The 13,115-nt window shown below is 42.2% G+C and overlaps 1 protein-coding gene across 1 annotated transcript in view; it reads right to left on the reverse strand.

The window, feature by feature from the left end:
- Positions 1–333: 333 nt before the first annotated feature.
- The window catches only part of BICD1 (bicaudal D homolog 1 (Drosophila)), a gene marked incomplete at both ends in the record, with an annotated part of 19,347 nt that continues 6,565 nt past the window's right edge, over positions 334–13,115 (reverse strand). Inside the window, 3 exon segments of the mRNA XM_009878356.1 lie at positions 334–520; positions 8,706–9,111; positions 9,190–9,800. Coding sequence (XP_009876658.1) covers positions 334–520; positions 8,706–9,111; positions 9,190–9,800 — 1,204 coding nt within the window.

Raw genomic sequence — 13,115 nt, forward strand, 5'->3', positions numbered from 1 at the left:
CTTCTGAATGTGAAAATCAGCCACATAAATCTATTATTTGATTTCCACTTTAAAAAGTCCTATAAATGCAAATATACTGGAGGCATATATTGGCATTTATAACACTTTACTCAAGGTTATATTGACATTGCTATTCTCCAGCTTTATTTTCCAGGATGTGCATCTCAGTAGCACTTGAAAGCTTGCAGGTTTTGCACAGTGTGCACTCTAAGACTCATTCACCTTCATCCAGGAAACCTCTGACCTTGCACAAAACAATTTGTTTCTCCTCCTAAGCACCCAGCATACACAGCTGAGCCTGTTCTCACTTAGCACACACATATTTTCTTTTACAGTGCTGAGCCAGATGGTGAAACCATTCCTCTTACCTTGTTGCAAACATTGCTCTCAAGGATGAGAAGGTTGCTGCATCTTCCTTCAAAGCCTTTAGTTCATTCCGTAGCTTGGTCATAGTTTCAGTCACCATTGCTTTTTCATTTTCATATTTATTCTTCAAATTGGCTAGTGCCACTTCAGCTGTCTGAAAATGAGCAAGGATATATGCTTATGATACAGGTATGTAATAGCAGCTAAGATGCTAGGTTTGATTTTACTTTTCATTTCCTTCTTCATTCACACAGTAAAAGAGGATATATCTGAGCTTCATCGCACTGCACACCAATGTTTTCTATTAAGCTGTACTCCATGAAATCAGGAAGAGAAGAAAGCACTTGAAAGGACATAGGCAATTTCAGTGCACTGGCAACAACTCGGCACCTTAAATGTCTTTATGAAACTGTGTAGCTCTATGTTGAGAACTCAGTCAAGTGAATAAGTTACTACAACTCAAGGAGCTGCTCCCATGTCATTCAAGCTGCAACAACCAACCAGGTGAGTCCCACCACCACGCTGCAGACAGGACACACAGCACATGAGACTCGGCCTCTGTAGCCAAGGCGTGAACTAAGGCAACTTGACTCATGCTTTTCACCAGCAGAGGCTTTCCTTGAGTGAGGACCCCACATCAGTGTCTGAGCACTGGCAATGCCCACTGTGGTGTAAACCAACACTATTCCGGAATTTTAAAAATCGGAAAAAAGAACAAAAGAAGTGTAAACTATGCTTAACATAAAATTAAAGCTTTGTAGTCATCCTATTCCTTTCTTTTCTGCTCCCTCCTTTCTTTTTTCAATTTCATACATTAAATTTCTTTAATTTGCCACCCTACTGCTTTTAATAGTTCCATTTGTCTTATTTTTGCAAGAGTTCGAACCTTCTGCTTTACCTATTATCCTGGTTTCAACTGTGATAGAATTAATTTTCTTCCCAGTAGCCAGTACAGTGCTGTGTTTTGGATTGAGTGTGAAATAATGTTGGTTACATGCTGATGTTTTAGTTGTTAAGTAGTGTTTGTCCTAAATCAAGGATTTTTCAGTTTCCCACTCTATGTCAGTGAGGAGGTGGACAAGAAGCTGGGAGGGAGAAGGGCCAGGAGAACTGAAGTAGCCAAAGGGCTATTTCATGCCATAGAATGTCACATTCAGTACAGAACCTGGGGGGGCCTGGCCAGGAGGTGCCGATCACTGCTTGGGGCCTGGCTGGGCATTGTCAGCCAGCGGTGAGCAAGTGGATTGTGCAGCAGTTGTCTTTTCTTGAGTTTTCTTTCTCTTTTTGCTATATTCAATTTCATTACTATTATTATTATAAAAATTTGGTTTAGTTATTATATTGTTCCTATCTCAACCCATTAATTTTACTTTTTTCCTGATTCTACTCCCCATCCCACTGGGCAGTGGTGTTCAGTTGCTGGCTGGGGTTAAACCACGACACCTACGAATTTTAGTATAATTTTGAAGTTATTCATAGTTTCATAGTTTCACAGAATGGCCTAGGCTGGAAGGGACCTTAGAGATCATTTAATCCAATCTCCCTGTCATGGGCAGGGACGCCTCTCAACTAGATCAGGCAACACACGGGGACCGACAAAAAACATAGTTTAAAATCTCTAGTGTGAAAGTAGAGAAAGCATTACTGGTGAGTGTAAAATTGAAAAGAAAAAAAAATCACTAGTAACTACGTTTCACTTTAAATAGATGGGGTTTTCCATGCCAACTTTGAAATCATCAGTAATATATGTTAAAAAAAAATCGACCACTTAGGGATATATTCAAACAAATGCAGCTTTTCTCAACCTTGCAGACATATGCTTTCGCATAATGTAGGCTGATAGACACCATCCTGTCTTAGTAAGATAAAGCAGAAATCTTCAGCTTTCTGTCTGTTTTCAGCCATGAGCAAAAAAGTACACTCATGAATTGACATAGAGAAGAAGGGTTAACTAAGAAGGATTAACTACTTTTAATAAAACTACTTTTTTGAAGGGAAATCTAGAAAATAGATCATCAGAGTCTAGGAAATCTAGGAAATAGATCACCAGAGTCCTATTTAACAGACATAATTAAATCAGATTTACTTAAAAATTTTCAGGTCACTAACAAGGCAGAAGTGATTTATGAGAGCACAGATAGACTCTGTGGCTCAAACAGTTCTGCTTTGCCCCTAAGGCAGGAACTCGGATATCTTTGCCCTGTAAGAGGAATACAGCCTCATGCCCTTTAACTTCTAATACCTCGTCTTTGAATACAGGATTCACGTAAAGATTTTCCTTTGTTTAGGAATGAAGATGAGGTAAAGATATGTGGCACTAATAAAATTTTTTAAAACTTAAAAAAAAGATAAATTCTTTCAGCAGTGGTATTACGTGTTCCATGTAAACTCAGTAATTTTACACATCACTGAAACCGTGCGCAGTGATCAGACAGATCACTGTGATCCCTGCATTTCAGTCTGGATGACAGGGTAAGTTGAACAGACATGTAACACCACAGGATGAAAAATAACTTAGAAATGTAATTTACTTGGTGAATAAAGGTAACAGAGGAAGGACTGTGTCAAATCTTCAAATCTTTTTTTCCTTCCCATTAGAGCTTTCCATAGAACAGCATAAAGAAAATGAAGCATAAATTGCAAAACCTATCAGAAATGCCTAGTGGCTCTCCACACACCAGACAAGTTTTTGAATGCACCCCTTTGCAGGCTGCTGAGGGTCTCCCTTCTGAAAGTCTCATAAGTGAGGAATGAATGGGTACAAGTGCTCCACTGGTGAAGCAAATAAAACTAAGAAAAATGTGGGTTTGATAGGCAAGAGGTCCCTGTAAGAGCCAGTGGGCATTGGATGGTCCAGATGCTCAAGTTACCTCCAGTTTGGGACGCTCAAGTTACCTCCAGTTTGGGACGCTCAAATTACCTCCAGTTTGGGACTTGGGTGCTCACTGAAGTCAATTGCCATCAGACTCTTCAGCTCAGAGGCTGCCATTTTACAATCAATCTATATTGGCTAGCTGCCACCAACAGAATAATTACTGAGCCTTTCCCCATCCCTAACCTTTGCATACCTGGTGGTTTTCTTCTGTGCTTACTGGAAGCCAGTCTGGGAAGCCTGAAGAGGTAGAAAACTCACCTGAAGGCAAAACGTGTGATGAGGAGTGGGGCTGAGGGGAAAAGGGGAACTTGGATTTAATGTTTCAGAGGTACTGATATGTCTGGTCACCTCAGGTGTACTGCTAGACTGTGCCAAGAGTAACGTGGACAAAATGAACTGAAGCCATAGCTTCATGTTACTCTTCTGCCCGTACTAGCTCTAGTCTAAATTATTTCTGCTTGTTCCTCATCTCAGCCAATCTCCAAAATTGTACCCACTGAGCTCTATATGCGTGGTTGTGCCTGGAACCAGTTCTGTGGGATAATCTAGATTTTAAAGACCTGGGGTAAATGGTGCATTCAGGGAGTGCTCTAAAAGGAAGGATGGGGTGAATAAAAGTCTGCATCTCCAAGTAGTGGGTGCCAGAAGGAAGCAGATGCCCAGGACCTGCCTTTGTTTTTAACAGCTCCTTCTGAAGCATTTGGTTTTAAGCTGTAGTTAACTACAAAACTGTATCACAGAAACTTCATAGAAAAATGCAGCCTCTGAGCAACACACATGGAAATGGAGAGCATAAGAAAAAAGACCAAACCACAGAAAAATATATGACTGCTCTTCAGTGAATAATGCAGTAAGACAGGAGAGAGGCTAATGACGCTCCAAACAGGAGACCAGTCAAGCAGAGGAACTGGGCAAACGGACAGCCCAGCCACTCATCGAGACACGGGATTAGTCACTCACAGAGCGGGTAGCATTTGCTGTGCAGGGGACACCACCTGGAGCTGACAGCAAGGCCAGAGAGCTTCAACACCTGGACTCCTGCAGAACGTGAAACACTATTCAGGAGGAGAGAGCTGGGGCATGCAGAGCTCAGCCCCCCCATGCCTAAAACCCAGTCATGGAGCTGCACAGGCTGCAGTGGGCCCACAGCTGAGCCCCAGGACTCCAGACACTGCCAGAACTAACCACATCTGCTTCATCCCTCTCCTTATCCTTACCAAAGAGCTATTTGCCCAAATCCAGCTACCTAAGGGCTGCCACCTTAGTCAGTCCTGAAATCCATGAAAAAAATCTCATTTTCTCTTTATATTCATGTTCCAAGGTGTCTTCACATCCCATTCACTTTACATTAGTAGTGTGAGAAGCAAACCAAGTAAAATAATTGTTGCTGAAAGAACATTAAGCCCTACAGTGGTAGGTATTTTTTCACACAGAAGAGAAGAACAGTAGCCTGTTATTTTAGTGAAGAAATCGTATGTGGTACTGGATCTTTCCACCTAGCCACACTTTTCCAGCAGAAATTCTACTGTATTCATCTATATAACATCAGGTCATTGTTTATAGACAGGTACTGTATGTCTGCGGTTATCAAGATATTTTTTCTGAAGGTCTTTTACAGGTATCTCAGCTATGGGAGCTGGAGACATCATAGTTATTGCCAATATCGATGTCAAGGTCTTGCTGACTCAACTTCTTCCCATCAAACCATTTACCTACGAGAACAACCGATCTTTTTTCAATCAAAACCTCATGATATTAAATTCCTCTCATAGGCAGCTTCACTTTCTGTATGTTATTAGAAATCAAAATAAAAAAAAATGCCACGCCATTACTGAACTGATCCTGAAAGTCATTATACCGTTAATTTGATGTTAGTTTACAATTTATGCTACTTGTTAACGCTAATGTTACTTGGATTTGCTCCACAAAGCTGGTGCTGACACAGTAATTATGGCTACAACTAAATGGATACATAAATCAAGATAAGGCAAGCAAGAAAGCTAGCAAGATATATGTGCCTTGCTATCTTGAGCAATTGATTTAATAATCCATTTTGCCAGGCTTGGGTTTGCAGCTTCTTAGAGCAAATCTTGCACTCTATTTTGTGTTAAGAGTTTTCTGCAGTCTGTTTGGAGCTCAGCCTAACAGTAAAACGCTTATTTGAAATTCTCACTGAAGAAAAGACAGCTACAATGAAAAGAAACATCATCAGATTCTGCCAGAACGCTTTAATATGGGCAACAGCTTGTCAGGTCCGAACAGAAATTTACTGTAGGCTGTTAAAGATTTAAAAGGTCCAACTGCAGAGCGCCAGGTCCTCTGCAGGACGAGGGGACTGAAACAGGGACTCCGCCAGGGCTGTGCTGCAGCCGGGTAAGTCGCTGCGAAGCGAAGCGAACACAGTTCAGGTCTGGAGGCACTAACTCCGCTAGCTCTTTTTCTCTTGCCGTGAGCCTTTTGCCCCTGTGTACCTGTTCTGCCGGCAGAACGGGGAGAACTGCCGTTTTCATCTGATGCTGCAATACTTGTGGTGGTCACTAGATAGCACCCGTGCTGCCCTGCCTGAGGGTGGGACTTCGCTACTGAAGTACAGGCCAAAACACCAGCCCCGGGGGCCTGAGCTGGTCTTCCCACTCCGGAGCGGAGCGGCGAGATGCTCGGGGAAGGCCAGGCCTGACCATTTTTACAGTGCATTTGGTTGTGCTCATCTTGCTTTCCCATATTATTCAGACAAAGGAAAAAAAAAAGCTCTGCCTGAAGTGTCTCTGTTGGGAGCACTAACGCTGAAACCGTTCAAGCTCAGGCTGGATGGGGCTCTGAGCAACCTCATCTAGCTCAAGGTGTCCCTGTTTATTGCAAGAGGGTTGGAACAGATGACCTTTAAAGGTCCCTTCCAACCCCAAAAATGATTCTAAATACAGGTGTGTTGCAAGAGCATCGCTACAAAGCACAAGACGTGATGTGGTCCCATCCAGCCCCCTAAGTCCAGCTGTCAGCTCCCCTCTGGCAGGGGCCTGCCACAGCTCTCCCCTGGCTGTCCCAGGCACCAGCACTGTCTTACCAGGGATGGAAGGACAGAATTTCACATTAACGACAGCCTCCTTAGGGCTTGAGGAAGGTTTTTAACAAATCAAAATTCTAGTTCTTGCAGTTTTGGAGCAGATGTGAAAAAACAAACCAGATGTCCTCTATAGGCTTATTTAAAAAACAAAACCCATGAGGGAAAAATATCCCCAGCCTACTGCTGCTTAACAGCTTTTTCTTCTAGATGGGAATAACTCAAGGGGGTGAATCTTGACTCACGTTTTTTTGAACATGAGATGCACTTTGGGTCCTGGGAGATACCCATCACTTGAGGCTGGCAGTACTGCATAAAACACCCTCACTCCCGCTGCCCTCCTGTAACTTTAAATTTCTCCTTCCTTTTTATACTATTATGTCTTTTACCTTGCAAGTTTGAGGATGTTGATATTTGGTTTGCATTAACAGTACTGCAAGATTCTATACCCAATTGTACAGTTACCAATAGCTAAACTGCTATCCAATAAATAAAAGTTTAATTAATAGCACTTCCTTACTCAGCAAATGTGTCTTTCCCATTTCAGTGAGCATGCTTTGGAATGACACTTTATTTCTGACAGCAATTAAAGAACAAGACTGAGTTAGATTCTCTGGTAGCATCAAAAAATAAATGATAGCTCTATGCTAATGGAAAAAAAAATTTAATCTGGAGTCTAAACCCACATACCTCAATTACATTTTAATTACATGGAAGATCCACATATAATTGCTCAGAGCTATTACTGCTTAACTAGAGATAGTATTTAATTACTTGAATTAATATTTAACATGTGTTGTATTGGAGGGGGGAAATGCTATAAAAGACTCAAAGTATCCTGAAATATTGCTGCAACTCAAAAATCCCCAGTACTCTCAAAATGCAGTTACAGATCCCATAACCAATTAAAACTTGAAACTGTAACTTCAGACTACTTGACTACTGGGAATTTTAACACTGAAATCCCATCACTATCATCAGCTAATAGTATCCCAAGCTGTTAACCAGGATTCATGGCCTCACGTGGTGATGATCACTGCGCTGTTTATAGATGAGAAAAGTCCCAGGAAATCTGGAATGATGACTGCCGCTGCAGCCTCTTGCACTCACATTTAATTCTAGGCATAAGAATATGGACCAAAGTAAACAAAACAATTTGCATGCTTAAATTTAACTTCATAAGTGTTTGCAGGCCTGGAATCTAATGAATACAAAGGGCTTGGAAGGATATACTATGTAAAAAAAATTGACAGTACTGTTGGAAAACACACGGCTACATGGTCCTCTTTAGGCATTTGATATAAAATGCAAAAATTTTCAGCTTATTTGCATTGATGAAATATCAAAAATAAAGTGATTTGATGAATATTTTTTTAAGCTGTGAAAATTTTCAGAATAATGTGAAAATTTTTATTGTCTTAAAATATGTCATAACAAATTCTTCTTAAAATGAAATATTACAATTGGTGTTTCAGCCGGCTTTATTACGTAAAGGTGTTGTCGTTTTACTTACAAAAGACCAAACAAAAACCAAAAAACAACAAAACATTGAAACCAAAAAAGAAAACCCTGATTGTATTTCTTAAAGGATTAAAAACTTGACAGTGCTAGGAGAAATTATTTCCGACTAAGAAGAAAAAATCATTTACAAAAAATCCAACCACCCGTAATGAAAATAACAACATTTCACCTGATGGCTTATCAAAGAAATGCCCAGGTTCTGCAGGGTCCAAAGCCACTGGTCAAGCTCTCTCTCCTGCCATTACCTCCCTGAGGCATGCTTTAGCTTTTGTAGCATTTATTTTTCACCCCCTTAAATTTGCTGGGTGGGGGAAGCATTCCAATTTTGCAGCCTGTGGAGCATTAATTACCAAAAGCCAAGAAGAACGCAGCGGGTTGTTTGCACCATCTGCTCCACCAGCAGGACAACCTGCAGCTGCTGAGGTGCTGGCTCAGGTGGTCTCCCCTACCCTTGCCCTCCCCACTGCTCCAGCAGTACCTGTCCTGGTGAGGGGTCAGCACACCCCTGAGAGCCTCTCCACACACCTTCCCTTTGGTTTTCCAAAAGTGGCAATCTCATCATTTTGCAATAACACCAGCAACGTGCCCGTGCCTCAGAATGGGTGGTGGCTGATCCCTCCTTGTCCCTCTGCTTTTCTCTCACTCCACGGGAAAGGCTCTTCTGCCTGTGCCCTGGGTGAATGGTGGGCGCTGAGAAAAGCAGAGCTAAAGAGCTTAAAGAGGAGGCGGGGAGGGAGGGAAGAAAGGTCTGCCCTCGCCATGATTGAGTGAGAGGCGAAATAACCTGTGAGCAAAATCTCTCCCCTCAAGTACTCCTGGGAAAGCTTTTAAGTGACCTGTATAAATAACAGAGCTTCCCGACTGACTGCTTTATTACCATCTTACCTGCTTGTTGGCTTTCAGCACTGCTCTCAGGGTTGCGATCTGCTCCCGCTTCGTGCTCAGGAGTGATTTCAGTTTCAGTATCTCTTCCATTAAGGCCTCCTTGTCTTTATCGATCATGGGTGCCAGCTCCCGAGCTGCAGCACGCTGGCGCGACAACTGCAGTGACCGATCGACAGCCTTCTGCAAGTGCTTGATTTGGTCCCTTATTATGGCATTGAGGTTGTAGATGTTCATCGGCTCTTTGCGGATGTCACTGGTGTCGGAGACGGGGGAGGAAGGAGGGGCTGTGATGACAGGAGATATGGTAGGTGTTTTTGTCGGGCTCTGTTCCTTGCCTGGCTCTGTGGCCTCTTTTGTCACCTGCTCGGTCGGGGTCCTGGCTTCTACCGGTGATGCCACCCCCCTTCTGGCAAGTCGCGGGGAAAGGAGACCACGAGGGTCATCTGGTCCTTTCAGGCTCCCGCTGCGGGTGACTCTGCTTTGCCTGTAATAGTCCAACATGACCCTGTTTGGTGTCTCATTGTTGCACAGGCAGACGTGATGATAGAGCTGAGCCAGCTCCTCGCTAAATGTCACCAGCTCGTCCTGGGCGGTGTTGAGGGTATTATGGTTTTCATTTGCTATGCTTGTCATCCTTTGCAACTCCTTCTCCATGTGGACCATTTTTTCCTGGCTTTCCTTGGTTGACTTCTCCAGGCTTGTCACCTGCTCATCATATGTCTGGATTCTGCTCTCATACTTGGCCTTCTCTTCAGTGTAGTTTTCCACGTACTTATTATATTTCTCCTTTAAGGCTTTGATTTCTGCTTTAAGGTCTATCACCTCAGTAACAGCTACTTTGTATTTACATTCTAGGATCTCCAAGCCATTGATATCCACTTCATAGTCATGTGCCTCCTCGCCAGAGTCTCGACCCTTCTCAGAGTCAAGCTCAGCTTTCAGCTCCTTGTTGCTCTGCAGCCCTCTCATGGCGTTAACATGCTCCGTGAGCCTATGGACTCGCTCGTGTTGCTCAGTCAGGGCTCCCTTGGTGTGTTCCAGCTGCGTCTGAGACTCCTGCAGGTTGGCCAGGAGAATGGCCTTCTCTCTCTCCACCTGCAACAGAGTCACAGTAAGAAACCCACAATCTTGTCCTCTACCTGTGCTGAACAACAAACTCTGCAATCACTTTCATCTCCCTCACTTCCCTGCTCTGCGTGTACAACTTGAGAGCTTCCAAGAGATTTCAGCAACATGCAACCAAACCATAAAAATAAGTCGGAAGATGCATGTAACTCTCAGAGAGTTACAAAGTCCCAGACTTTGCTACAATTAGTGATATCACTAGGTCATGATTTTACACATTTCCCACCAAAGAATTATCTAGAGTCCAAGGCACTAAGTTCGTAGTCAGCTAGAGCGATGAGATGGCATATATTACAACGTATGTTTCCCAAACACACAAACCGCATGACTGTCAACTATAAACCATTCCACTGGTGTGGAAGGCATTTCTCAATGGGGTTTGAATTTCCATTTCCCAGTAATAGCTCTACCAATCCTTCACAATATTTATTTATATCTTTGGGCTGCTGCATTCTTTCATTAAGGCTTGATTACTGAATGCAAATACAGTAAATAAATGGCTGTGCACATTTCCACAGCTTATATTAAACAAACCACTTTGTGGGAATGTAACACAGATCAGGAGACTGAGCACATGCAACTCCCAGGACTTCCCATCCTCAGCACTTAACCATAAGTTAAATCCACCGTTTTAAGGACAAGGCAGAAAAAGCGTGATTTGTGATATAACTAACAAACCACTGGTTCTGACCTAGTAAGTTGCTTTCTGAATATCCACAGAGAAATGTGGATGATGAACAGTAGAAGTCATGGAGAAGGACTCTAGAAATTTTAATGCACAGAATGTTAAAACAAGTGAACAATAAAAAGTTAAAGTTTGGGCTGATCAATTACTTGCTACTTGTGCTAATATCCCTGAAAGACTCCCGTTTCAAGATTTAAGTGTAATGCTCCAACTTTTTTTTTCTATGCCTTTGTCCTGTTTGAGTTATGAACTGGGAAGCCGAGGAAGGCATAAGGAGGATCCTTCTTGTTTTCACAGTTTTTGCAATGGGATCCTGGGCTCACCAGATTTACTGCTCTTTGTCTCCCATGATTGCAGTATCTCAGCCTTGTGTTTACACATGCAGTGAAAACGGCACGCTCCACATTCCCTTTATGAGTGGCTGAATTACTAATTCAGAGAATTCAAAGCTGTCAGTTCTGAAAAACCCTTCAAAAACCCCTTTTCTTTCCTATCAGTAATTCCCCCAGGTAGTATTTGGAAGAGTCAAATCAACCACCACAGATCTTACTGAAGAAAAGTCTTTTAGAGACTGAGAAGGTATTAATGTCATCTCACAAAATGTTCCAAAGAGTGCTTCAGACTCCTGTTTTCTCATAACGAGGCTTTTGAGCAGTGGCTGCTGCTCAGAAGTATTAAGGCACTACAGTATATGCTGATCCCCTGGTTTTACAGACAGGCTTTCAAAACCCAGCCTCTATTAGAACCTGCAATCAGTCCTAGGCAAAATACTGCAAGAATAAAAATAGAAGCCGTATTAAAAACATCTAAAAGAAATCAGCCTAGTTTTCTTGTGTACAGGTGACTGATCGCTTAAGAATTAACAAAACAGGGCAAACTATCGTATTTTGTGAGCCAGGAAGAGTCTGTCTCCTTAAATATAGGGCACTCCATTTTAGGCACCACGTAGTCTGTGCAGTAGAGGAGAGCCAAGTACCATAAATATATCAGTACCTTTCTCCATTTGGCGCTGTTCCCCAATTCCTGCTTCAGTCTGCCTTCCACCCTCCTTGCTGCTCAGTCCCTACTCTTGCTGAGAAAGTCTAAATAGGGCAACCTTTCCCTTTGCCAAGGGCATCTTCTTAAAAAGGTGATCTCTTGCCACAGATCTCTCAGTCAGACCTCTCCTGGGGAGCCTCAGAGATCAACCCAGCACAAGACTCTTCACCAGCTTCCCTGTTTTTTCCATCAAGTAGTCTACTCAATGTCTTCTCTCCCTCAAAACTTTCAGCTGAACTCTAGTTTTCACCACCAGGTATAGCAGGCTTAGGTGTTAATTGCATTATCCTAATCAGATAATGAAGGGATTTCTTCCTTCAGGCTGATAAGGCAAGCTCCACGTGTGCATAAAAATCTGAGATGTGGTTAATTTAAAGCACTGTCTCACCTTATGGTGAGAAGTCATACAGATAATAAAGATCCGTACATCATACACCAGCTGGCTTTTCGAGGCATATGGATCCACTGTGGGTATGTTCACACTGAAGTAGGCAATTAATTGTAGATTTCACTAATGTAAAAGCATGTAAAGCTCAGGCTTACAGCCCGAGAGCCTTTCCTTTGAGAAAATAACTCTGTGTTAAAGCAGCACAGTGTTGCCGTGTCTGCGTAAATTAATCAGACAGAATTGATCCTGCCTGATTACTGATCTCAGCCGTCGTACTCTGTCAGGAGGGAAAACTGTAACAGAGCTAGTTGGGACCTTTATGATAATTTCTATTCTGAACATAGATAATGTGTTCTGGAAACAAATACTTCTTCCAGATAGAAAGGCTTCTTTGCAAAGAAAGTATGCAATTTCTTAAAGCCCATATGCCAGCTTGGGCAGTATGTACAATGAAATACATAGATCTACTAAATTTTACTCATTCTGGTCCAGTAATTATGGATTAAGCTAATCCACTTCTCCTTAAAGTTATAAATACATGCTCCTACTTCCAAGGGAAAAAAACCCAAGGCTCCAACTCAGTGCTGAGAACATTTTCTGCATATTAATGACTCTGCTGTTTCCTAGCAGGGTAATTATATTTTCAGGCAAGCTGGTGTGGGTTTTTTTTGACACTAACATTAGAAAGGTTCTCTATAATCTTAAAATGAAATTAAAAGCAATTCAAAGGTAGCTGTACCTATTTTGCAATGCATCCTTTGCTTCTAAGATGCCAGTTTGAGATTTCCTTCTCAGTTTGCTCTATAGTTTACAATTATGCAAACTGATTTTACCATCGCTATTTATGCTTCTTTTTTTAAAAAAAAAAACCAACCCAACACACTAACATTAGAGTATCAGTAAACATTCCTAGTGGAAAAAATTCCTAGTGGAGAATGGAACAAATGAATAGGAAAACTCAACTTGGAAACCCTGAATCTCAGCTGTATTACGTTTGTCAGAGGGTACCGGGGAGCTGGAGAAGAGTGTCAGAAACTGGGCTGTATGAGTTCTTTTTTCTTTTTCTTTTTTTTTTTTCCTAAGAGAGAACTTAATCTAAGTTTTCCAAACATGATGTTGGCCTCGGGAATAGGGAGGCCGTCACCATGGAAGGAAGCGCGGAGGCCCAGGCTTT

This window comes from Apaloderma vittatum, unplaced genomic scaffold (assembly GCF_000703405.1).
Source record: "Apaloderma vittatum isolate BGI_N311 unplaced genomic scaffold, ASM70340v1 scaffold5531, whole genome shotgun sequence".
Taxonomy (NCBI): domain Eukaryota; kingdom Metazoa; phylum Chordata; class Aves; order Trogoniformes; family Trogonidae; genus Apaloderma; species Apaloderma vittatum.